This window comes from Mesoplodon mirus, assembly GCF_964341445.2.
Source record: "Mesoplodon mirus genome assembly, chromosome: 11".
Classification (NCBI taxonomy): Eukaryota; Metazoa; Chordata; class Mammalia; order Artiodactyla; family Ziphiidae; genus Mesoplodon; species Mesoplodon mirus.
The window spans coordinates 99989418-100015593 of record NC_138987.1 but is presented as its reverse complement, the minus strand read 5'-3'; the positions used below and the strand labels follow the sequence as shown (position 1 = coordinate 100015593).

At 57.3% G+C, this 26176-nt stretch overlaps 1 protein-coding gene across 1 annotated transcript; it reads left to right on the top strand.

The window, feature by feature from the left end:
* Window positions 1-2369: 2369 nt before the first annotated feature.
* SLC6A12 (solute carrier family 6 member 12) lies at window positions 2370-25086 on the top strand. The gene is made up of 16 exons (XM_082636082.1): window positions 2370-2443; window positions 4110-4193; window positions 6360-6637; window positions 10791-10925; window positions 12416-12556; window positions 13304-13391; window positions 14395-14527; window positions 16189-16323; window positions 17877-17980; window positions 18234-18358; window positions 18698-18810; window positions 19218-19355; window positions 20118-20220; window positions 22097-22197; window positions 22620-22790; window positions 23965-25086. The coding sequence occupies exons 3-16, from the start codon at window positions 6415-6417 to the stop codon at window positions 24106-24108; spliced, it is 1854 nt and encodes a 617-aa protein (XP_082492208.1). The 5' UTR covers window positions 2370-2443; window positions 4110-4193; window positions 6360-6414; the 3' UTR covers window positions 24109-25086.
* The last annotated feature ends 1090 nt before the right edge of the window (window positions 25087-26176 follow it).

Genomic DNA, 26176 nt, shown 5'->3' with positions numbered 1-26176 from the left:
CAGTTTTCTCATCTGTAAAATGGGCTAATAATTCCTACATTTCAAGGTTCTTGTGAGGACAAAATGGGGTGACATGTAAAGCACCTGGGCTGAGTTAGGTGCTCAGGAACTAGGTTCCTTCCATGCCAGGCCTTCTAAAAGTATGCACGGGTTAGAAGAAGACTGTGGTGAGGAGAATATTCGACGGGTTTCACTGCAGCAAGATAACGGATTCATTATTTCATCTTGACTCTAGGCCCTCCCCAGTATGGAAACAGGCCGGTCTTAGGTAGGCTTTCCAGGTAACTTAGGGAGCCCTACCTGTTGTGAAATGGGGTCTCCTGCCCCCAAGAGTTCACCAGTTGTTCTGAATGCCCAGTGGGGGCTGAAGCTGCGGGGTTGGGTGGGCTTGAGTGAGAGAGTTCGGGTGTTAGAGGGAGGCAAGGTCAAACACGGCAGCTCTTCTCTCGTGAGGTGAAGGGGAGGTGACGTGTATCCCCAGGTCCTCGCAGAAAAGCCCCACACACTGTAGGCATGGAGTAACAGTTTGGTTAATTTTTTTTTTTTTTTTTTTTTTTTGCGGTACGCGGGCCTCTCACTGTTGCGGCCTCTCCCGTTGCGGAGCACAGGCTCCCGACGCGCAGGCTCAGCGGCCATGGCTCACGGGCCTCGCCGCTCACGGCATGTGGGATCTTCCCGGACCGGGGCACGAACCTGTGTCCCCTGCATGGGCAGGCGGACTCTCAACCACTGCGCCACCAGGGAAGCCCAGGAGTAACAGTTTTGAATGAATGACAGAGCTAGGAAATTCACCCTCTGCCCAGCCTGGTTTTCTTCCCTCTGGCGCCCCGTCCCGGAGGGGCTGGGTCTTCTGAGTAGCTGCAGCCAGGTAATCACACGGACTTTGGTGCCCCTCTGCAGCAGAGCTGTACAGTTGACACACGGTGGGGACAGGGACAGGGCATTGCAGCAACTCGATCACCCCATCCCCGCCGAGCACAGGGGAAACAGAGTGTGAATTCTGCCGGGGCCAGCCCTTCTCTGCCCGAGCGCGCCTGGCTTCTGGATTCTTCTGGTTTTCTCTCCACGGGGAGCCTCAGGGAGATGCTGAGAGGGGCCTGGGAGACACTGAGCGGGGGTGCTCGATGGAAAACTACAGACTGAGACTCGCGCTTCACACCCCAGCCCTGCGGGGAAGTTCTAGGACACACAGGGGAAGAACAGGCAAAGGGAAATTTCCCTTTCTCCTCACGGCTTCTCCTCCCCCCACCACCTGGGCCCGAAGGAGTGTCTTTATTATCCGGAAGGGGGCACTGTCTGTCCTGAGTGAATGGCCCCGGACGGTCCTGTATGAGCACCATGAGGACATCTCAGAACCAGCGACGAGGACCCCGTTTTGGAGAAGCTCACCGGGCACGTAGTGGAGACACAGATATTTATTCAACAAGTGCCAGTTCACCACTGATGGCCGTCAGGCAATCAGACAAGTCCCAGCTGTGTGCTTAGTGCCCAGAGGTCCCCAGAGCATCGTCACTGCTGCCTGGGACACTCCAGCATCCCAGCCCCTGCTTCCAGAAGACCCTTCAGCAAACATCACCAAGTGCCCTGAAGCACCGACAACACCCTAAGCAGTCTCCCAGATTGCCTTTAGCCCTCCCAGCAACTCTGTGAAGTAGGTGTTGTCACGCCCCCTTGTCGGGTTGGTAAACAGAGGCTCAGCTGCTTGCCTGGCTGACAGACAAAGGAGGGCGTCAGACCCAGGTCTGTCTACCTGCAAACCTGGGTCCTTTCTAGAGCCTTGAGGTGTGCTCTGGCACCTTCTCTAGGAAGATCCCAAGGAAAGGGGTTGTGGCTGTGGAGGTCCAGAGTCTTGCCTTGAAACCACAGAGGGCAGGTACTTGGTGGAAAAGTCCAGCAGTGATTCACCTCCTCCCTCCCATCCCCTCGTCAGCGAGGCCAGTTCCCCTCCCGAGACCTCAGCTTCCAGCCTGGCTGTTGGTGGTGCCCATCCTACCGCCCCGGTGAGAGAGGGCTGTGCCCACCGGAGGAGAAGGAGCCAGCGCCGGAGGGGGCACGGTGAGAGCGGGGTGGGGGGGGTGCGGAGAGGGACAAGGGGCAAAGGCGGGGAGGCGAGGTGGGCGTGAGTCTCCGAGCCCAGCTCTGGGGGGTCATCTTGTGACAGCGCCCGCCCGTGGGGGAGCTCTGGCCGGGAGGGAGGTGGGGAGGGGCTGGGGACAGAGAACTTGACTTCCTGAGCTTGGGTGTTGTAATCCTGGCTCACAAACTTTTGGCCTCAGTCCCTCCTGCTGCTCGTGGTATTTCTCTGCCCCTCCACTTCCCAGTACACCAGCTCACACTCGAGTGTGCACACACACACACACACACAGACAGTCGCTTTCTGTCTGGGGGTCCCAGGACCACGACTGGATGGGATTCTGAGCTGGGAGGCAGAGAAGGAGCGAAGGTGGGGCACAGTTTCCCTTTCAGGTCGGGTCTCGTAGCGGCTTCCCTGGGACTCTGTTGGGGCTGCGAGGCTCCCGGGACCCGGGGAGCCAGACGGGAGGAGGTGAGCTCCTCGCAGAGGGTGCGGGGTGGGTGGCTGGGGGCGACACCTGGGAGGGGGACTGGGTGGCAGTGTGCGTCCGTGCCGTGAGCGGGGCCAGAGGGAAGTCTGGTGTTGGGGAATCTTAGGATAAGGGGGTCACCTCAGCCCCTCTGCAGCATCTGAGCTGCTCAGGGACAAGCCTGGCCAGCAGGAAAGTCCTTAGACGGGGAGGGGGCTGGCTCCAGGGAGCGGGGGAGAGAGGAGCGACCCCCGACCCCGGGGCCGGAGAGGGAGAGGAGAGGGAGACAGACGGCGCCCCGCAGCTGGGAAAGAAGCGGCCAGGAGAGGGGCCAGACCCGTCAGCCTCCCCGCGGGCTCCCAGGAGGAGGAGGCTGAGGGAACACAGGGGTGGGCACGGCAGGACGGCCTGTGCCCCGGGGGGCATCGGGAGTGCAGGCGGCCCATGGGGTGTGAAGGACTCGACGGGGGTCATGTTTTGGTGCCATGCACACAGGTATGTGTGTGCAAGGGGACGTGACGGGAGCGGCAACAGCGTGTGTGCTGAACGGGAGCTGGTATGTGGGTGTGCGCTGAAGTGGGGCTGGGACGTCCAGGGCCTGGGCCGCTGCCCCGGGGTTGGGGGGGGCGTGTGAAGGACAGCAGCATTTCCACCTGTGTCCGCTCCTCCGCCTACCTGCCCAGCCCCTGAAAACGGTGAACTGGGGGCTCGTCGGCCTCCTGAAGGTCTCCTTCACGGGCGGCCCTGAGCCCGGCGTGGGCGCGAGTGTCTCTGCTTCTGGAGAGCGCTGGCGTGCGGTGAGGCCCAGGCCGCCCCCCACCCTGCCCCAGCTTGGCAGAGCAGATGGGCAGCAGGGCTGGAGAGGCGAGCGAGCTGGCGTGCACCCGTGGGGCGGTGGAGACTTCTGGAAGTCGTCGTGACTGAGGATAACACTGTGTTTAAGTATTCCCGGCAAACGGGCCGGGGGTAGAAGGGCACAGTAGAGGGGGGTCAGGAGGGTGGGGTGCTGTCCTTTGGCCTTTAACCCCGTCTAACGTGAGTCCCGCTTGCTGCAAGGTAAGCCCGTTGCCCCTTGGCTTGCCGTGGCCCTGGGCCAGCTTCCCTTGTCACAGGCTCTTGCTTTCATTCTGCCATTCCGGATTTTCACTCTTACCCATAACTCATGCTCCTCTCAACAGCCTTTTTGAAAAAGAACAAACTTGTCACGTGAAGGTCAGCTCATCTGTGTTCTCTTCTCCCAAATCCTGCGCCCACCCTGGGCTCTTGGGTTTGCTTCCTCAGCCTGTGTTCCCCTCTGGCTTTCCCTTCATTTACTCCTTTCCCAGGCGGGTCTCCCCACCTCCAGCTGTTGAGGACAACTTGGCCCTGAAACAGCTGCCTCTGGTCTGGGGACAGTTTGGCTTGTCTCCTGGCCACCCCGTTGGTGACCCTATGCTCGGGCCCCGAGCTGGGCTACGCTCTGGCTTGGCGAGCAAAGGCAGTATCTCTCCTTGTCTTTTATGGATCTCATGTGTATACCCTGCCCTCCCAACACCACAGTTGAGTAGGGGTCATTCTCTCTTTCAGGGAGACTTAAAGCCCAGAGAGGAGGTGTGATTTGCCTAAGATCACACAGCAACGTGGCCGCTCAGCTCCCCAGTTACTGTACTGGTAAGTTTGTTCAAACCATTCAAAAATAGTTTACTGAGCAGCTGGGGGTGTCAGGGCCTGTCCCTTAATCTCTCTGAGCTTCATTTCCTCATTTATAAAATGGAGTTAATAGTAATTCTTCAAAGATTTTTATGAAGATGAAACTTAATAATGCATGTAAGGATGTGTATGTTTTTAGCACAGTGCTGACTCAAATGTCAACCTCTCTTTTTTTTTTAAGCCTTTACTTCAAAGGACAGGGACACGGGCTGGTTTCCCGTTTCAGTCCTCCCTTTTCTCTGATACCTCTCAATCTTGAGGGGAACAAGTGTTAGACAAGAAATGGAGTAAAGTGTTTTGTTTTGTTTTTTTGTCATTGTTATTGTTTGGGGTTTTTTGGCCATGCTGTGCGGCATGTGGGATCTTAGTTCCCCAGCCAGGGATCGAACCCGTGCCCCCTGCAGTGGAAGTGCAGAGTCTTAACCTCTGGACCGCCAGGGAAGTGCCCGTTAACTTCTACTATTACTAGCCAGGTCTGGACCAGACCCTGGGTCTCCTGTTTGATGCTTCTTCATCCATGTTTTTGAGTCCATTCATTCATTTGATAATGATTCAGGGGCCAGTCCTCAGAGTCCCCCAGCCTCCATTCTGTAGCAATATCCACAGTTGGTTCAGGTGTCCCCAGGGGCCGAACTGCCCTGCTTTTTCCACCTGAGGCTTGGTTCTCAAAGCCCCTGGGGTTTGGCTGGTCTCTCTGACCCTGGAGCTCTCTTTCCTTCCCTTCTTCCCCCACCCCTTCCTTTGTATCAGAGGGTGAGACCTTTGATTTCATGGGGTGCCTCTCTCCTCGCCTTCCCTCCTGGGCTGATCTTGCCACGGAAGCCTCCGAGTAGGTCCCAGTACCAGAGTTTCACCCCGACATTCTTTCCCATTCCTGGGATAACCTGCACCCTCCAAGTCACCTTCAAAAATTTCCATAACCTCAGATGGCCCTGCCACACCTTTCTAACTGACTTGGGCTTGGGTTGTTGCCTGGGTTAAAAGGACTAACAAGTAAACACAGACTCTTCTTTTAATAAAAAGAATCCCTTGTGTTTCTCTAGAACCTTGGAGAAGCAGAGCCCTTGGTAGCTCCTGGTCACTTTGGTTCCCCACTGCCCCTTGGAGGCAGAGGCGGGGGTCCTGGGGGAGAGGATCCTTCGGCAGCCCGGCACGTCTTCCTGGCAGAAATAAGAGTGGAGGTGGCGGAGTGTGGGGAGGGGAGGCCAGCAAGGATTCCGGAGAGAGCGCGCATCCGTCTATCTCCTGGCAGCAGATAAACAGACCACGAGAGGGACAGGGTAGAGCAGAGAGTGGCTGCTCTTCAGGAGGGCAGGGAGTTGGGAAGCGCAGTGACCTGCCGTGGTGACCGGTCACTTCTGGGTCTCCCTTGAGGGGACCACTCGGATCCGGAGGTGAGCGCCCTAGTGAGGATCCCTCTGGTGACCACTTCTGCCACCAGAACCCCCGCCTGCTCTCAGGACAGAGGTTCAAGAACCAGGGTCCCCTCGAAGGCCGCTCCCATCCCCACCTGGCCTTGTGCCCCACCCTCCTCTGCCCTCCCAATCAGATGCCCGGAGCTAGCTGGCTCCCATGTTTACCCAGAGGCAATCGATCACGCTGGCACAGCTACGAGCACACAGCTGGCCCAGGGAAGACCATGCAGTTACCTGGCCACACCTGCCCTTTGACCTCCTGTTACCCCCACAGCCTTTGATCCCTTCTGGCCTGGAGGCCGGAGACTGGGCGGGCGACACTCACTGGACACTGAGCAGCTGGGCAGAAGGGCCAGCGGGGACGGCAGCTGACTGTAAAGATCAGAAGAGACTTGGAATAGGAGTCCCCGAGCTTGGGTTTCAATCCCGATCTAGTCCTGAATGGTCTCAGGCAAGTCACTTCATCTGTCAAGGCCTGGATTTTTCCATCTGCAAAATGGGCAAACGAAGAACAAACTGCTCCCTGTTTGTTCTCAGAGCTGTGAGAGCAAAGTGTAGCTTTAGGTGCACATATCATCAAGAATTTGGGAAGAAAATCAATAGTCTGACACTATTCGACAGTATGCCAGCAATAATGAAAGGTTAGGATGGAGAGAGCGGGGGTGACGGGCGTCCTTGGGGCTGTCCAGCTCATTCCTTCTTGTCCCCGCAGGCCACGCCTCTCCTGCCATCCTGCCCACTCCCATCTGTGGCCTCCCAGCCCATCCATGGCTGCAGACGACAGAAAAGTGGCAGTTCCCAAGGATGGGCCTTCTGTGGTCTCCTGGGTCCCTGAGGAGGGAGAGAAGTTGGACGAGGAAGGCAAGGACCAGGTGAAGGATCGGGGCCAGTGGAGCAACAAGATGGAGTTCGTGCTGTCCGTGGCCGGGGAGATCATCGGGCTGGGCAACGTCTGGAGGTTTCCTTACCTCTGCTACAAAAACGGGGGAGGTGAGTTCACTTTGAGGTGGGGAGAGCAGTTCCCCCCTGGGCACCTCCTGCCTGGGCAGTGGAGGGAGGCTGGCAGGGAGCTTGACTCCAGCATCCCCCACCCCGCTGCGAAATGGGGATGTTTCCTCACGGTGAGCTCCTCTCGTCCCTGGCCGCACACAGACCACGGTCCGTGGTTGAAGGATTCAGTCCCTCACTCACCTCACACTCTGGGCCACCCTTGCCAGGCACCATGCTAGATACAAAGCACAACACACTCCGGGTTACACTCTAGCAAAGAGCAGCAGACCACAGACAAATACGTCCACTGTGGTCTGTCACATGGTGGGGAGCAGACGGGCCAGAAGCAGAGAGGGGAGGAGGGGCGGGGAGGGGTGCGAGATGGGAAGCGAGGGGACCAGGAAAGGGTCCGTCCAGGAGGTGGCCTTTGAGCCCAGACTTGAAGGAGGTGAAGGAGCCAGTCTCAAGGATGCAGTTCAAGTGAAGAACATTCCAAACGCAGGGGACGGCAAGGGGGGAATGAGAGGTGGGAGAGGAACCGGAGGTCAGGCTCGGCCCCTCTGGGCCCTGCTCTGAGTGACATGGGAGCCACTGAGGAATGTTGATCAAAGAAATGACATTATCTTGTCTATGATTTTTTTTTTAACTAAAGAAACAATTTTATATTTTTTCAGCACTGGTAGTAAAAATGAGCAGGGGCACAGTGGGGAGGGATCAGAGTCAGCTTTGTAAGTGTACAATTAAGTGGTTTTACTATGTTCACAGACTTGTGCAACCATTACCACGACTGATTCTAGAAATTTTCCATTACCCCCCAGAGAAGCCCTGTACCTGTTAGAAGCCACCCCCGAGCCCTACCCCCACCAGCCCTTGGCAACCACTCATCTGCTTCCTGTGGCTGTGGATTTACCTATTTGGAATATTTCACATAAATGGAATAATTCATTTAGATGAGTTTATTTGTGACTGGCCAGATTCATTTTTGCCTTTTGAAAATAACTGTATTCCTCTTGTGGAAATGATGTATGTGAATATTAGAAACATTCCAGAAAGGTAAAAAAGAAGGAACATTCCTGTTTAAAAATAACCACTGTTTAGAAAATCCTTCTAAACACAGTTTCTATTTAATTTGACAAATATTTAGTGAACATCTACCATGTGTCTTGCTCTCTATTTTATTTATTTTTTACTTTTTTTTTTTTTTTTTTTTTTTTTTTGCGGTACACGGGCCTCTCACTGTGTGGCCTCTCCCGTTGCGGAGCACAGGCTCCAGACGCGCAGGCTCAGAGGCCATGGCTCACGGGCCCAGCCGCTCCGCGGCATGTGGGATCTTCCCGGACCGGGACACGAACCCGTGTCCCCTGCATCGGCAGGCGGGCTCTCAACCACTGCGCCACCAGGGAAGCCCTATTTTATTTATTTTTTAAAAAATTTATTTATGTATTTTATTTTCGGCTGCGTTGGGTCTTTGTTTCCGTGCATGGGCTTTCTCTAGTTGCGGTGAGCGGGGGCTACTCTTCGTTGCAGTGCACGGGCTTCTCATTGCGGTGGCTTCTCTCATTGCAGAGCACGGGCTCTAGGCATGCAGGCTTCAGTAGTTGCAGCACGTGGGCTCAGTAGTTGTGGCTCACGGGCCCTAGAGCATAGGCTCAGTAGTTGTGGTGCACGGGCTTAGTTGCTCCACAGCATGTGGGATCTTCCCGGACCAGGGCTCGAACCTGTGTCCCCTGCGTTGGCAGGCAGATTCTTAACCACTGCGCCACCAGGGAAGCCCCTTTTATTCATTTATTTGATGTGGACCGTTTTTTAAAAGTCTTATTGAATTTGTTACAATATTGCTTCTTTTATTTTATGTTTTGGTTTTTTGGCCACAAGACATGTGGGATCTTAGTTCCCTGACCAGGGATTGAACCTGCACCCCCTGCACTGGAAGGCAAAGTCTTAACCACTGACCACCAGGGAAGTCCCTTGCTCTCTGTTTTAAAACTTGTAGTTCTTACTGCAAATTGCCTAAACCGATGACTCCAAAGAAATAGAAATGGGACTTCCGGGGCAGGCCAGGGCTGGGGTGAGAACTAACACTGGAGGATGTGGTGGCATATTCTTGCCCCGGCCGCAGTGTCACAGACATAGAGGTGGCTACGACCAAAGATGATCTCGTCAGAGCCCTTGTTCCACAGAGGAGGACAGGGGCCCAGAGACCTCAGCCACTTGCCTGGGACCACGGAGCTGTTTGGTAGCAGCAGGCCCGGGAAGACTCACCAGTCCTTCTTTGCTCTCATGTGTTGCTATTGGGAGGGCAGATGGTACAAGAGTTTGGGAGGGCAATTTGGTCAAAGACCTTAAAAATGTTCATCCCTGGGACTTCCCTGGAGGTCCAGTGGTTAGGACTCTGCGGCGCTTCCACTGCCATGGGCCCGGGTTCCATCCCTGGTCGGGGAACTAAGATCCCGCATGCCTCGTGGCATGGCCAAAAAAAAGTTTATTCTGAAAAGGTGGAAACAACCCAAACGTCCATCAGTGGATGAATGGATAAACAAAATGTGACCTATACTGACACTGGATCGTTATTTAGCCTTGGAAAGGAAGGAAATTCTGATACATGCTGCAACATGGATGAAACTTGAAGACATTATGCTAAATAAGTCAGTCACGAAAGAATAAATACTGTAGGATTCCCCTTCCATGAGGTGCCTAGAATGATCAAGTTTGTAGAGACAGAAAGAGGAAGGGTGGGTGCCGGGGCTGGGGGAGGGGGATGGGGAGTGAGTGTTGAAAGGAGACAGTTTCAGTTTGGGAGGATGAGAAAACTCTAGAGACGGATGGTGGTGATGGTTGCACAACAGTGTGAATGAACTGAATGCTGCTGAGCTGTACACTTAAAAATGGTTAAAATAGTAAAAGTTATGTTATGTACATTTTACGACAGAAAAAGCAAAAAAAAAAAAAAAAAAGGTCCATTTCTCTTGCCCTCTGACTCAGCAGTTCCTCTGCTGGAAGTTTAAACTAAGGAGCAGAGAAGACAAGTGCACGAGAATGTGGGCAACGGTCCTCACCGCAGCAGGAGGAGGACCAGAAAGGCCAGCGGGGCTCTGACCAAAGAAACTCTGCGTAAGACGGAGCCACACAGCCATTAAAGTGGCGACGCAGATATGGATTGATTGATGGGAAAAGAGGTCCATGATATACGTTTTTTAAATGGTTATCAAGTCATGCATAGTAGTTTCTCATTTTTGCAAAGAAGGAAATATATATGTATGTGTTTGTCAGAAAATTGGAAGGATATACAATGCTTTTTCCTTTCCTTCCCTTTGTACTTTCTGTTTTTCTACAGAGTAACATGTGTTGCTTGAGAGGCATTATCACATTGCGATTAAGAGCCCAGACTCAGGGTCAGACCACCTGGGTTTGTGCCTTGGTTTCCTCATCTGTAAAATGGAGATGACACCAGTACCTATGGCCTGGGAGGCTGCTTTGTGAGGGTTTTGCTGTTAGTGAAGTATTTAGAAGAGGGCCTCACACACAGAAGCACCAAGGGCCAAGTGTTATGACTGGGCGATGAACAGTAATCTGTGTTCACCCAGGTACACGCTTCCCAGGTGACGGAGGTGGGCGCCCTGGGCTGTAATTTGCTGGGGGTCTTTAGGTCTGCCCTCTGGCTAGCCTCTCACGAGGCTGCTGAAACCACGTCCCCCCTGAGAATTTCCCCTAGCAGAGGAGTGGCCTTGTCTGGGGGGGGCCCAGTTCAGACCAGAGCCTGAGGGAGGGGAAATGCCCTCTGAAAATGATTACAGGGAAAATCATTTTCCCAAGGTGTTTTTGTTTGTTTGTTTTTCTCGAAAACGTAACAAACTTGATGATTTAATAAGCATATCAAATGATACAGAACACGTTTTCGGTTCCAAAAAGAATAAATGGACTAGATTTGTGAAGCACACTGAGAAAATAAATAGGGCATATGCTAGGATCTCCATCTACATTATCATTCATTTCCCTTCGAAGGTCTCTCCTGTGCCGGGTGGGGCGCGGACTGGAAACCTTCCGCAGGGCCCTGCTCACAGACAGGAGGCAGCTGCTGTCTTGGGCCCCGGGGGGCTGCGGAGGGCGGCTGCGGGGTTGGCTGCCGGCTCAGCCCCCTCCCCCTCCTCGGCAGGAGCCTTCTTCTTCCCCTACTTCATCTTCTTCTTCACCTGCGGCATCCCAGTGTTCTTCCTGGAGGTGGCGCTGGGCCAGTACACCAGCCAGGGCAGCATCACAGCCTGGAGGAAGATCTGCCCCCTCCTCCAGGGTGAGTGCCCCCCGCCCGGCCAGCGCCCTCCCCGCTCCCTTCACCCACCCCGTGCTGAGGGCCGCAGAGGAGCTAGGACGCGTCATCAGGCTTCCTGGGGCCCGAAGCTTCCAGGAAGGACGATACAACATTATAACTAGGCACAACGTTAGGTGCAGAGTCTTGGGAGGGGTCCTTGCCGGTGAGGAACCCTGAAGCTGAGTCTTCACAGCTTCGTGGGAAACGTGCTCCCGAGCGTGTGGCCTGGACCCAGACACGCCTCCGCAGGGTATAATCGTGGTGACGATGGTGATGATGTGCCAGGGCTCACGTCAGCACGTCACGTGCATTTGCGGCCTCACCTAAGCCTCCGGTAGTGTCTGCATTACCCTCATAAGATGAGAAAATGAGGCCATTCACTAACCCAGGTGTCCGTGGGTTTGTGCTGTGTCCTGTGTTAGGGACTAAGCTGGTCCCAGCCCCTGCCCTCCCTCTGGGGATCTGTTGGCACTGATGTGAGCAGTGGGGATGTCCTTTTCCACCCTCTGTTCAGTTGATGGGGCCCTGGCGGCCAGTGGGAAACCCTGGGGCCTCCTGGTCCCTGAGCGGTTCCTCGCATGGTTGCGGGGGAGGGAGGACTCTGCCTCGGACGCCAGTCCCTAAGGGGCCGGGCCCAGGACAGGCCTGTCTGGGGGCCGCCAAGCCTCTGCTGGACGGCGTGGACGTGGTGGAACCATGCTGGCTCCTGAGCAGACGGGGAGCCTGACCAGGGGCTGGGCGGCAGGGCACGGCTAGTCTGGTGCTGATCCCTTTTGGGGCGTCAGATGGTTTTGTGGGGTCCTTGGGGGTCCATGTGGGGTCCATGTGGTGATTTGGGGGCTCCCTGTGGGATCAGAATGGGGACCCTCTGGGGTCTCTGGGATGATTTTCTCGGATCCTTGGGGTCTGTGTGGGTTGTGTGTGGTCCATGTGGAGTCTGTCCTCTCCTTGGGGTCCACAGCCCCACCGAGGCTGCCCGGGTCCTTGCCTGATGCCCACACACGCGTGGGTTCCCTCCATCCCCCAGAGGCTCGGACGCCTAGTGAGACCCGAACTCAGGAACCTCCTGCCTCTGGCCTCGTGCCTCTGTTCCTCCTGTCCCTTGCGACTTCACAAGTGATGCATGATTGTCACAGAAAAACTAGAAAAACCAGAAAAAGAAAAGAACTTTTAATAGTGAACTGAAATCGATCACCCAGAGAACCACTTGTTAACTTTTGGATGATGCTCCTTCCAGAGATTCTCTCATGAAAAAAAAAATACGTTCAGATATATATCATAAAACTGGGAGAATGCCTAGGGTGGTGTTCTGTGACCTGCTTTTCTTACTTAGAAAAATAAGGAGTAAAGGGCCTCTCAGGCCCGTGAATGAGCCCCGCGGTGTCTCTGTGGCCCCTGTCCTTCCAGCAGGGTGGGCGGCTCCCAGGCTGACGCTGGTCTCTGGAACCCTCTTGTTACTCCCCCCCCACAAGGCATTGGCCTGGCGTCTGTGGTCATCGAGGCCTATCTGAACGTCTACTACATCATAATCCTCTCCTGGGCCCTCTTCTACCTGTTCAGCTCCTTCACCTCCGAGCTGCCCTGGACTGCCTGCACCCACTCCTGGAACACAGGTACTTGTCGTGTCGGCCCTGGGACGGGGCAGCTGGGGCCGGGTGAACAGTGATGGAGCTCCCGACAGAACAGTCCCCAAGCCGAGCTGGGCGGGCACAGGTGGCCACTCTGCTGGCCGAGCCCGTGTGGGACCTCCAACCAGCCGCCAGGACAGCCGACAACCCGGTGGGATGGTGGGTGACAAGCGGCTGCCAGACGCTAACACCCCGCAACGTCCCCCCACCGAGCCCAGTGTTCACCGCGGGCCTACTGTGTGCCAGACCCTCACGACCCGGCGGTGGGCCCGGGTGATTCGGCCTAGCCTGCACCAGGGACAGTCAAGCGCTGGGAACAGACAAGCAGACAGAGCAGTGGCAGATTTCGACGGGTGACCACAGAAGGATGGGAAGGGGCCTGCGTGGGGACCACTCCCGGTGGGGCCGTCCCGCGAGCCCATCCCCCCATCGCTGGGGAGTGAGGTCCACACGTGGGCATGGGGGCCTGGCCTGAGGTCTGGACAGGGTCAGAGGTGGCTGGCAGCGTGGCCAGAGGAGCAGCCAGATTCACCAGGACGAGAGCAGTGTGAGGCACACAGGGACGGGGGCTGGTCACACGAGCCACCCGAGCAGGAACTCCTGATGCTGGAAAGCGGGGGCTCCAGAGGAAGCTCTGGGGACTGGGAATGCGAGGCCAGAGGGGGGCGGACGGGGTGTGAGGGCGCCTCTGCCCGCCTGGCCCGCTGCGGACGCCCCTCTTGTCCCCTGCAGAGCATTGCATGGACTTCCTGAACCGCTCGGCAGCTGGCGCAGCGGCCCCGCCCGTGAACTTCACCTCCCCCGTCATGGAATTCTGGGAGTAGGTGCCCGGCCTGGAGGCCGCCTCCCGGGGGCCCCAGGCGGAGGGAATTTGGATGTCTGGGGCCCGGGATTGGGGGTGCAGGTGTACACCTCTCTGTGCGTGCTTTCCAGCACTCACGTCACTAGGAGATGAGGGACCCTCCACACCTACCGTCCACACCCTCACGCTCGCCCCGCATCCACCTGTGTCCACCTGGACTCACACGCGCGTCCACGTGACTTGCATCGCCCACGTGCCTTCTTATCGTCACCCACCCGCACCCACACACCCACCTGCATGTAGACAGCCATGGCTGACGGCCAGCGCGAGCTGGGAAGAGTCTGCGCCAGCTCCATGTGCCCTGAGGTCCCGGTGGTGGCTTGAAATTGGCCGAAGTGGGAGTATTTACACCACAGGAACTGGCAAATTTCTACACTCACGCCTGCACCCTCCACACGAGCACTTGCACCCCAGCGTCCACACGTGTCCACCCTTGCACTTATACAAGTCTACCTGCCCTCACACTTACCTTGGCCCACACATACTCACTGACACTCTCCCCGGGGCGCCCTCCCGGCATCCACGCCGTGCTCATGCCCACCGACCCCGGCGCACATGTGTTCCCATCACCCCGGTCACTCTTCACATGCTGACGCACATCCAGCCCCTCTGTCTGCTCCCCGAGCACCTGCCCGTCAACTGCCCGTACAGGTCTCTGCTCCCCGCGGGCTTGAGCTCGCTCAGACGCTTACTGCCCTCACTCTCTGTCTCTATCTCTCTGACAACAGAGAAGGCTGGATGAGTTAGACAGATACCTATGGGATTATGTGATTTGGTCGTCTAACGGCCAGGGGCTTAGAGACCACAGGTGGGAACGTGCTGGCCATGGGGCAGGGGAGGGGTGGGGGCAGGGAGGCGTGGGCTCTGAGACCCGTGGGGTCAGCTCTGAGGATCAGGACACCTGATGGCGGAGGCCAGTGTTCCCTCGGCCTCACCCGGTTGTGTGTCTCCCCGTCCACAGGAGACGTGTTCTGGGCATCAGCTCCGGCATCCACGACCTGGGGGCCCTGCGCTGGGAGCTGGCCCTCTGCCTCCTGCTTGCCTGGGTCGTCTGCTACTTCTGCATCTGGAAGGGGGTCAAGTCCACGGGCAAGGTGAGGGGTTCTGGCTCCGGGACCGCTCTCTGTGGCCCCCAGGGTCCACGGGGACACACATGGCATCCCTCTGGAAACCTGAAAGAGAAAGCAGTGAAAGGGAGAGGCCTGCTGAGAACAGGGGACATTGCAGGAAGGCAGGGTTTAGCTGCCTTTAACACAAGAGAAGGCTTTCTTTTTGGGTATGACTTTCAAAGGCCTGTTTACGCAAGTGACATGCAGAGCAAGATAAGAACCATGAAAGTCCTGGTGTCAGAGCTGAGCCACCAACGGGCTGGAGGGGTGTCTGCTCATCCCTGTCAGCGTTTTGCTGGTCGGCTTCTAGCTTCCTTTATACGTGTGTGTGTGTGTGTGTGTTGCGTGAATATTGCACAATCAGGATCACACACTCGTACGACGTGCTTGTCTCATTTAACAACACACCAAGACCATGTCTAGGATGAAGTGGCAAACAGAACAGTCTTTGAGGTGGTGGGTTTCCAACCTCTGAAGGAGCTCAAGCTGAGGATGGACAAAGTGGCCTGTTGTGTGTACAGAGTTCACACTGGAGCATCATTTCCAACCCAGGGAGTCTGACACCGATGCTCCACGCTTGTTACAGCCGGGAACAGACAGGGTCCCACCTTCTCTGATTAAGCCCCTCCCAAAGCAGCCTCCCTCTTCCACGGATTGTTATAATAATGGTAACATAAAAATAGTAATAACGACACGCACAGTGCCGCCCTCTCGGGGAAGGGGCAAGTGGAGCCCCACTGTGTGTCTCCCGTCCCAGAGCTCAGGCCACTCCTGCTCCCCCAACCTTAAGCCTGGAAAAGTTCAGTCTAAATTTCCCCACTGATCACTGTACAAATCTGCTCACCTTCCTCCTGGGCGGGGGAGTCCCACCCTCTTCAGGGGGCAAGGGGCGGGCGAACAGCCAGGATAAGGGATTAAGAGAGACCAGAATCTGGATTGAAAAAGAGTTCGTGAGGGCCTCCCTGGTGGCGCAGTGGTTAAGAATCTGCCTGCCGGGGCTTCCCTAGTGGCGCAGTGGTTGAGAGTCCGCCTGCCGATGCAGGGGACACGGGTTCGTGCCCCGGTCCGGGAAGATCCCACATGCCGCGGAGCGGCTGGGCCCGTGAGCCATGGCCGCTGGGCCTGCGCGTCCGGAGCGTGTGCTCCGCAGCGGGAGAGGCCACGACAGTGAGAGGCCCGCATACCGCAAAAAAATAAAAAATAAAAAATAAAATAAAAATAAATCTCTTGGGCTTCCCTGGTGGCACAGTGGTTGAGAGTCCGCCTGCCAATGCAGGGGACGCGGGTTCGTGCCCCGGTCCGGGAAGATCCCACATGCCGCGGAGCGGCTGGGGCCGTGAGCCATGGCCGCTGGGCCTGCGTGTCCGGAGCCTGTGCTCCACAGCAGGAGAGGCCACAGAAGTGAGAGGCCCGCGTACCGCAAAAAAAAAAAAGAGTTCTTGAAATGTTACGGGTGGAAACTCATACCCCTCCCTGTCCTTCCTCCTGTCCCTTTGCCCTGCTGATGTGTGTCTCATCCTCTGCTGGGGAGCCCCAGACACCCCAGAATGTGTAAAGGAAGGGGTGGGAAGTTTCCTGTGCTCATCCCTCCTCCGAGGCGGCTCGTGCTGCCTGGGGAAGAGTGACCTTGGTCTTCTCCCCTCCAGGTTGTCTACTTCACAGCCACGTTCCCCTACCTGATGCTGGTCATCCTACTGATCCGAGGCATCACCCTGCCCGGAGCCTACGAGGGCATCATCTACTATCTAAAGCCAGATTTGCTTCGGCTCAAGGACCCCCAGGTAGGAACCTAACTAGGGACCGTTTCCCCAGGCATCTCCCGCCCCAAACCAGATCTGGACTTTTGAAAACCTTTGATTGCTTTTCGCTGTTTAGAGGCAATATGTGCCCACGGGAGGAAAAAGTAGATAATATAGAAGAAAATAATGAAAAAGGAACTAAAAACCTCTAGTAACCCCACCACTCAGCTATAACCTCTGTTAGCATTTTAGTATATTTCCTTCCAATTTTTTTTTTCTAGCTGGTGTGTGTGTGTGTGTGTGTGTGTGTGTGTGTTTTCACGTAGTTAATTATACGTGGAGATAAATATATTTTCACTTATAGTGCAAGTATCTTCCTTGTTATTAAATCCATTTGTAAATGTCATTTTATCATTTACATAATGTTTCCTCTGTCCCCCATCCATCCGCTCACTCATCCAGCCAGGATGTACTGCGGTCCCGTAAGTCCAGGCACCTCTCTAGAGCTGGTGTGGGCAGCGGGCGGACAGACCCAGCCGTATGACCTCTGGGCATCCACACCTGGGGCAGGTGTCGGCTTTTACTCAGTTCTTCCCCGTTCCTGCACATTTAGGTCATGTATTTTTTTTTTTTTATGATTGTACAGACAGCTGTGATGAACACCTTGTGTTTAAATCTTTGACCACATCTCTGATCATTTCCTGACAGTAGTCAGACGTAGAAGTGGGATTACTAAGTCAGGGAGTACGCACCTTTTAAGGCTCTTGACATGTGCTGTGGACTTTGACCGCCCGTGTTGGTGGGTACCCTTCCTTCTGCAGGCCCATGAGAGATTCAAGTAGAATTTATTTTAACCTTTGATAGGTCAAAGTAGTAGCATGTTGCCATTTTAATTTTTTTTTTTACTAGTGTGAGGTTGGACATTTTCCCCATCTGGACTTGTCTGAGCACATTCTTTGCCCCTCCCCTCCCACTCCCCCCCGTGGAGTCCTGGTGTCTTCTCTCTATATTTGAAGGCCGTGGCCTCCGCCCACCATGGCCGCCTGGGGGCACGTGCAGGTTGAGGGCGGCCAGGGCCTCAGTTCCGTCCTGAAGACAGGCCTCTCCTCTGGTTCACCGTCTGTGGTGAACCAACTAGAAGTTACAGTCACGCGCACCTACGTGGTGCCTGCTGCGTGCCCAGGGGAAGAGGAGGATGCGTTAGTGGGCGTGGGCTGTACCGTGGGCGCTGCGGGGACGGAGGGGCCGCTGGTTGTGGAGGTGCGGGGCGGTCACTGCTCCGGGCCCTGGTGGGCTCCCCCCATCCTCCCACCGCTGCCTCGGGGTCCCCTGCAGGTGTGGATGGACGCGGGCACCCAGATCTTCTTCTCCTTCGCCATCTGCCAGGGGTGTGGGCCTGTGTGGTCCGTGGAGCCCAGACAGCCTGGCTCCCCTGAGGCACAGCTTTCTTGCCTCTTCCCTGCAGGTGTGGATGGACGCGGGCACCCAGATCTTCTTCTCCTTCGCCATCTGCCAGGGGTGTGGGCCTGTGTGGTCCGTGGAGCCCAGACAGCCTGGCTCCCCTGAGGCACAGCTTTCTTGCCTCTTCCCTGCAGGTGTGGATGGACGCGGGCACCCAGATCTTCTTCTCCTTCGCCATCTGCCAGGGGTGCCTGACGGCCCTGGGCAGCTACAACACGTACCACAACAACTGCTACAGGTGAGCGGGGCGCAGGGTCCTGGGAGGGGGGCTTCCTGCTTTGTGAGCAGGGGCCCGAAGCTGTGCAAAACCGACACTGTGGGCCCCTTTCCAGACCTGGTCTTTCTCCCTCCCTTTCTTCTCTTCACCTTCTGGTGCCTGGTCTTGGGCTCCTTCCCCCCACGTCCTTTCCTCTCTCCTCTTTACCGTCACCGTCTTTGGATGTCCCCACACGATGGGTTTCTTTCTCCCTTTTCCTTCCCATTTTCTGCAGGGACAGCATCGCCCTCTGCTTCCTGAACAGCGCCACCAGCTTCGTGGCCGGGTTTGTGGTCTTCTCCATCCTGGGCTTCATGTCCCAGGAGCAGGGGGTGCCCATCTCTGAGGTGGCCGAGTCAGGTGGGTGCTGCTTTGCTGCCTGGGGCCGGGGAGAAGGAGGGGCAGGGGACAGGAGGGCAGGGGTCCCAGAAGCTGGGTACTGTAGGAACCTTTCAGCATCAGGCGGCCGTGCTAGACACGGAGCAGAACCCCAAAACCAGGGGAGGGAGGAGGGAGGCGGGGACGGATGGGAGGACGGATGCACGAGTGGAAAGCACGTTCCCCAGAGCAGTGGGCGAGTCAGCCGGCCCTCGGGAACCAGCGCGCGCGCGCACGCACGCACGCAGGCGCGCACGCACGCAGGCGCACACACGCGCGCGAATCCAGGGGCGGGCCCCTGACGGCGTGTGTGCCCGGCAGGCCCCGGTCTGGCCTTCATCGCCTTCCCCAAGGCTGTGAGCATGATGCCCCTGTCCCAGCTGTGGTCCTGCCTCTTCTTCATCATGCTCATCTTCCTCGGGCTGGACAGCCAGGTTCGCGCCCGCCCCCGCCCTGCGACCCCCTTACCAGCTTCTGCGTCCGCCGCCATAACCTCGCCGACCTCGCTGTCCCCCGACCCGACTTCCCAGCCCTGGCCCCGGCCTCCGGGGCCTGTCCTTGAGGCTGATCGGGGGACGCCCGGCCTCCTCTTCCGGGAGGGGCCACCTGCTTTGCTCCCCCAGGCCCGACCCTTCCGCAGATGCGGACGCGCCCTCCCAAACCTTGGGGCCGCCCAGCCCTGCCCAGCCAGCCCTCGCGGCCAGGACCTTCCGTGGTGGAGACATGGCTGAGGCAGGGTTGGCCCCACCCCAGTTCCGGGCCCCCTGCGCTCTGTGGGCCAGCGTGGGGTTGGGGAGCGAGGAGGCAGCGGCCCCTCTTACCAGCCCCCTCCGGCCCACAGTTTGTCTGTGTGGAGTGCCTGGTGACAGCCTCCGTGGACATGTTCCCCAGGCAGCTCCGGAAGAGCGGGCGGCGGGAGCTCCTGATCCTCGCCGTCGCGGTCCTGTGCTACCTGATCGGGCTCTTCCTGGTCACCGAGGTGAGTGGCGGGGGCGGCCTGCAGGCTGGCGACCCCCTGACACTCTCAGAGCCACATTCCCCTCGCCCGCCCAGCCCTTCGCTGCGAGGTTGGAGGGACCACATGGCGGAACCTTCTTGTGTTGGTTCCCTCTCCTTTGGTTTCAGGTGACAGAAACCAAACAAGCTGGCTTAAGCAGGAAGGTGAAGTTTTTTGGTTAGGAAACAGAAAAGTCTAGAGATGCTTTGGTTTCAGGCACGGTTGGATCCAGCAGCTCCAATGACATCAGGGATGCTCCCCTCTATCTCCTGGCTCCCCTTTCCTCTGGTGATGTCATTCTTGGGCAGATTTCCCTCCTGGGATGTTACAGACAGTGCTGGGCAGCTTCAGGGTTCCCTTGTACCACCACCAACCCCGGGGGGATAGGGCCCTTTCCCTGAGAATTGGCCATTGCTCTTCCTTAGGCCTGGAGCAGGGAGGGGCGCACACTCAGAGTGAGGTGGCCGCAACTCGGCAACTTCCGGAAGGTGGGATGCTGGACAGACAGCACAGTGTACGTGCACCACAGTCCCCGGGGGTCCTCACAGATGTCAGAGATGTTGTCAAATGAGGGCCGGGAGGCTGGGAGTCAGGGACAGGCGGGGCAAACTCTTTTTAGCTGCAAGGGATGAGTTCCTTGGACCGGGCAGGGTGGCATCCCAGATGGGCTTCTGTCATCTCGTGTGGGCTGGGGCGTGTCCCCTGCCCCCCGGCCGAGGTCTCACTCTGACCCCTGCCCCACAGGGCGGGATGTACATCTTCCAGCTGTTTGATTATTACGCCTGCAGTGGCACGTGCCTGCTGTTCCTTTCCGTGTTTGAAGTGATCTGCATCGGCTGGGTGTATGGTAAGTGGGTGCGTGGGGGAGGCTTGGGGCCACGCGAAGGGCAGGATCTGCCCAGGGTGAGGACGGGCCCGCCGGTCTCTGCAGGTCTTTGTGCTGCTGTCCTGGTCCTTTTTACTTGAGAGGTTTAGCCGTTGCTGGGAACCCAGGTGTTTCTCATTACGGCAGTGGAGCTGGGCTAATGACAACGGAGTTCTTTGAATAGTGAGAATAATTATAAATAACTGTGCACAGCTTTCTGGATGCAGAGGCTGTTGGAGGCCTTCTCCCATGGGAATCCTAGTCAGAAGGGACCTCCGGGGCCACTTAGTCTGATCCTTCAGAGATTCCCACGTGCGCTTTCAAAGTCATCTCCCAGGCTTTGCTTGAACACTTCCACGGACAGGAAGCTCATCCCTGCGTTTTTGACGTAGCCTTTTCTGTTGTCGTGGTCGTGCATTTCTTTCTGATACTTTGGTGAATTCTGGCTTCCACTGACTCCCACCAACAGCCCCGCCCCCTCGGCACTGAGAAGTCAGCCGGTGCTGCTGACCGCGTGGTATCCAGGCTGTTATCGTGCCTGATGAAGGCAGCGGCCTGGGGTGAGGTTAGGGGAGGAGCCTTTATGTTCCAGAGCACTGCACGGCTGAGTGCCGAGTGCTGTCTCGTAATCTGCACCACAGCCCTTTACGGGGGAAACCGAGGCTCAGAGAGGTTGGGTCCCTTCCCTAAGCTCACACAGCGGGCAGGTGGAGGCGCCGTCATCATGCGCAGGTCCCTCTGGCTCCACTGCACCAGTTGGGGGAACGGATTGCCAGTGTGCCAAGGGTCAGGGCAGAGAGGGTGCGTGGGTGCCACGCAGCAGGGCCTCAGGACGAGCCGCGAACAGGAAGGGTTCATCTCGCTACCCTAGGCTCTCCTCGTTGGCGTCCCTCCCTCCCCACGCGTCTCCTACCTTTTCGCTCTGATTTCCCCACTGCTTTTCTCTCTTTTTTTTTTTTTACATCTTTACTGGAGTATAATTGCTTGACAGTGGTGTGTTAGTTTCTGCTGTATAACAAAGTGAATCAGTTATACATATACATCTGTCCCCACATCCTCCCTCTTGCGTCTCCCTCCCTCCCACCCTCCGCATCCCACCCCTCCAGGCGGTCACAAACCCGAGCTGATCTCCCTGTGCTCTGCGGCTGCTTGCCACTAGCTGTATTTCAACACTTGTTCTCAGAGAGGATCTGGCAACTCGATCGCAGCGAGGTGTAAACGGCTGACAGTGCGTTACACCTGCAGCAGTGGTACCTGCTTTTCACCTGGGGGCGTTAAGGCGCCAAAGGGACGACTGTCCAGCAGTGGCATTTCGAGGTGTTCCTGTTGTGGTGGTGAAGGCGTGGCTACTCACTGGCTCTTTACTCCTTAGAAGGTGGAGCAAACGTGGAAACCTAAGGACGTTAAACCGAGGGCGAGAGGCAGCGTTTCCATGGCCACAGCCCAGGCCCCTTCTGTGCTTCACTGGGAGCACAGAGGGGCCCCCTGGAGTCTGGGGTGCAGGTGCCGCCCCCGCCCCGCAGGGCTCAGCGCTGGGCTCGAGCATCAGCTCCCTTGGTGTTTTGCTATTTTTACTTGAAGCCGAGTTCACCTCTGCGACGCAGCAAGCACGTGTGTAGCCGCTGAGCCCCGTTTTGGCTCACAGCCTCCTCTGTGTTAGGACTCGGGTCTTCATCCGTAGACCTGAGAGCAGAGAGACACTGGGAGGTTAGGGGCTGTCTGTTGGTGGCGGCCTCCCCCGCTCCAGTGTCACTCACGTGTCCAGATCCCGTTTCCCCCCCCACGGTGCGGGGAGGAGGACGAACCCACCCGCCGTCCCCTTCCTGTCCTCACACTCTCCCCCCACCCGCCTGGTCAGGGGCTGACCGTTTCTATGACAACGTGGAGGACATGATTGGCTACAGGCCGTGGCCCCTGGTGAAGATCTCCTGGCTCTTCCTGACCCCGGGCCTTTGCCTGGTATGTGCCCTCCAGCACCACCCCCCCCATCTCCTCCTGCCTCTAGCCGTCTGGGGAGGTGAGGGGCACAGGCGGAGTTCTGGGGCGCAGTTACCTGCAGGGGCTGCTCCGTGCCCTCTTATGTGCTGGTTCCCTTCCCCCCTTTTCTCGGCCATCTCTTTGCTTTACCAGCACTACCATCTGGTCTAGTTCCTGCTCCATCCCTTCCTCCCCGGCACCTCCGTCCGTCCGTCTGTCTGCCTGCGTGATTTCCCAACTGTTGGTCTCCCCTCCCTGCCTTCTGAGCCCACGGTCTGTGATGGCCTCTGCTCTCCATCTCTAGAGGCCCCACTGTGTTGATATTTAACTGTGCTCCGTCCCAAGGAGAGGGTTTCACGGGCTCCCTCCCACATCTGCGTCGGCCCCTCCCACTGTCTTTCTAGGCCACTTTCCTCTTCTCCTTGAGCAAGTACACACCTCTCAGATACAACAACGTCTACGTGTACCCGGCCTGGGGATACTCCATCGGCTGGCTCCTGGCTGGCTCCTCCATGAGCTGCGTCCCAGTCTTCATCTTCGTCGCCCTCCTGAAGACCCAGGGTTCCTTCAGGAAGGTAGGGGCTGGGGAAGTGGCACATCAAAGGAGCGCACCGAAGGGGCTGGACTCTGGGCAGGACACCACGGCCAGGCCAGCTCTGGGTGCGGGGCTGCCCTTTGGTCTAAGGGAATCTTAAGGAGAGGGTCTTTGAAGAAGGGCTTCCTTTTCAGAAATGTTCAAGAGTCCTAGAGTCCTAGACCTCCAGAATCTGACCTCCAGCAGATCCTCTGGGCAGGCTGACCAAGGGCAGCTGTCAAAGGGTTAAGGGGGAAAGTAAGTCAGAAGCAAGAGCACAAGGTGCCAGACGCAGGGGGTTGCAGACCACAGGTTCCTGCTCATGGAAACTGGCGACCAGCCGTCACGGTTCATCCACACAGGCTCCCAGCGTCTCTCCTCCTCTCAACCCTGCCTGCGAACCATATGCAAAAGGCTCCCTGTTTAGGGTTCGGGACTTGTCTTCCTGGAAAGGATAGAGCCAGTGTCCCACAAAGACATTACATTTGTGGAAATCTATCTCGCCCACAAGTCACAGAAAACCCAACGTGCAATAAGCAAACGGGCTTAGTTTCTTCTTATCAAGAAGACCAGAGACAGGGGCTCCTGGCATTAGGTTCAGCTGCTTAAAGAGGCCGTTAGGGACCAGACGCTTCCTCTATTCCTGGACTTCCATCCTGGTCATGTTGCCTCTTCGTCATCATGCTTATCACTGCATGGTCACAAGAAGGTTGCCGTGACTCCAGTCATCACGTCTGCATTCAAAGCCAGAAGGAGATGGCACCGATGACAGTAGTAAGCGTGGGACGACGACTGGGAAGAACAGTAACAGACGCTTCCCGAGCATCTGATAACAGCAGTAAGAATAGTAACCACAAGAACAAACTAGACACTCGCTGATCACTTAGCCCTGTGCCAGGCACTGTTCTCCGAGGTGTGAGCTGTCCTCTTACAGACGAGGCACAGTGTGGTTCAGTGGGCCGCCCACGACCGCACAGGCGTCCGTAACAGCGCCAGGACGGGAGCCAGGCGGGTCCCACGCTCAGTCACGTGGTACTACCTCTTCTCGCTCCTCGAGCTCTGGGCCCTTTCGCTCACACACGCTGAGCTGTGTGCTGAGCCCTGGGGACACAGGCACGAGGACACGTCTGTGCTTCTCTTGCCACCAGCACCACTGACTCCCCTTCTCCCCACAGCGCCTGCGGCAGCTCGTCACCCCTGACCCCAGCCTGCCACAGCCCAAGCAACACCTGTGTCTGGATGGTGGCAGTGGCCGGGACTGCGGGCCCTCCCCAGCGAAGGCGGGTCTCATGGCTGGGGAGAAGGAGACGCACCTGTAGGATGTGGCCGGAAACCAGGTGGCTACTGAGCCAGGAAGCTGGGTCAGGGCCCCCGTGCCCCCCGGCGGACAGCCTTCACCTCTTCCCCCTCCCGCAGCCCTGCCGAGAAGCTCTGTGATGTCCGTGGGCAGCCCCTCCCTGTGGGCTAGAGACGGTGCCGCCGGAGCCTGCCGTGCCTGTTGGAACACCCTGTCTTATCTGTGAAGGAGGTGGTCTTTCCGGAGCCCACCGTCTGGTTAGAACAACTGCAGTGTGCTACAGCGGACCACCCACTGTAGGGAGGCTTCCTCTTAGCACTTAGGACCCCTGTGCTTGGGGAGGCTAGCGCCCATGGAGATGTACGCCATGTTGCATGTGACAACTGAACACCCCACGCTGGGTCCTGACGCACCACTGGAGGCCTCCCTCACCTGGCTTAGTGTCCTGGAGCCCGCGGGAAGGAACCAGAGAAACGGCCGCCATTGTCTTGCCTTTTCCCGGAGGCGGTGTCTCAAGGTGTCCCCAGCTCCAGCCCTAGTTCCACGCCCGCCTTGCAGTGGTGTCCTCAACGCACAGAGCACTGGGGTGGCAGGGGCTCAGGATGGCTCCCGCACTTAGCAAATAGGCACGACCACGGGCCTGCACCCAGGACAGACATGGCTAGTCGGTCACAGGTTCTTCCCCAGCTGACGCTTTCTGAAGACAGTGCACCTGGCAGCTCCGTTTGCCATCCTGCCTTTGTCCCGACCCCGACTTCATGGATGAGGAAACTGAGGAACCCAAGGGACAAAATGACTTTTCGAGTTCTTGAAGCTCCTCGGGGCCAGAGACACGACTAAAGCCAGGTGTCCTGCTCTCAGGCCGGTGACCCTCCCACTGCCCCCTCCTGCCTTGTTAACAAGCACCCATGGATCGCCTGCCGTGTGTGCCAGCCTTCTTTCTGTTCGTTGTGGTTCTTGGGGTGGGAGGGAGAGAGTCCCCTCTGGGGGCGGGATGTGAGCAGCCCGCCCAGATTGGCAGCCCTACCCTGGCAGCTCCTCCACGAGCCCGTACCCCTCGGACCAGATTTCCTCCCTGGACTTTGGTCTTCTTCCCACTTTCTACTTCCCCTCCCCCAGGGTTTGCCTGGGCATCTGGGAGAGCCACCCCCTGACTCCCACGGAGAGAGGTGTGGGGTGCTTCTCTCCCCAGGCCCCTGCCAAACCACGCCAGAGCCTTCCCTGGCTGGGGAAGGCTTCCTGGAGGAGGCTCTGTGGTCTTGTGTTCCAACGGCAAGGGGTGGGGGGGTCTGTGGGGGGTAGGCCACTTCTGGACAGTGTCCTGGGGAGAACCTGGGGTCTGGAAGAAGGGCCACCGCCTGCAGTGATGCGAAGGTAGGAAAAGTCACTGCCTGGTGATGAGGAAAAGTCTGGTCCAGCCAGGGTGAGCTCCAGCCTGACAGCCCCAGGCATCCTCAGATCGTCCGCCATCCTTCGCCCAGATCTGCGAGGGCTTCTCAGCTTGTGAGAACAGGGACGCTGGCACCCTGGGCACAAGCAGATGTCCAGACCCCTGGGTTCTGGACGTTCCCTTCTGCCTCCTCCTGGACTGCTCGCGCACTGGTACTCACTTTTTTAAAAAATTTATTATTTATTTATTTGTTCATTTTTGGCTGCGTTGGGACTTCATGGCTGCACGTGGGCTTTCTCCAGTTGTGGCGAGCAGGGGCTACTCTTCGTTGCGGTGCGCGGGCTTCTCACTGCGGTGGCTTCTCTTGTTGCGGAGCACAGGCTCTAGGCGTATGGGCTGCAGTAATTGTGGTGCGTGGGCTCAGTTGTTGTGGCTCGCAGGCTCTAGAGCGCAGGCTCAGTAGTTGTGGCACACGGGCTTAGTTGCTCCGCAGCATGTGGGATCTTCCCAGACCAGGGCTCGAACCCGTGTCCCCTGCATTGGCAGGCGGATTCTTAACCACCAGGCCACCAGGGCAGTCCCTGGTACTCACTTTTATTGGCAAAGCAGTGGGTAAAGAAGGAGGTCCAGCAGAAGGGGATGGAGAGGAAGTCTGCACCAGCCAGATTGCCCTCATTTACCGAACTGGGGACCTGAGTGG

Coding starts and splice junctions, on each gene's coding strand:
- SLC6A12 (XM_082636082.1), top strand. CDS start 6,415: ATGGCTGCAGACGACAGAAAAGTGGCAGTTCCCAAGGATGGGCCTTCT. Junction 6,638..10,790: donor CTGCTACAAAAACGGGGGAG/GTGAGTTCACTT, acceptor CCTCCTCGGCAG/GAGCCTTCTTCTTCCCCTAC. Junction 14,528..16,188: donor GGGTCAAGTCCACGGGCAAG/GTGAGGGGTTCT, acceptor TCTCCCCTCCAG/GTTGTCTACTTCACAGCCAC.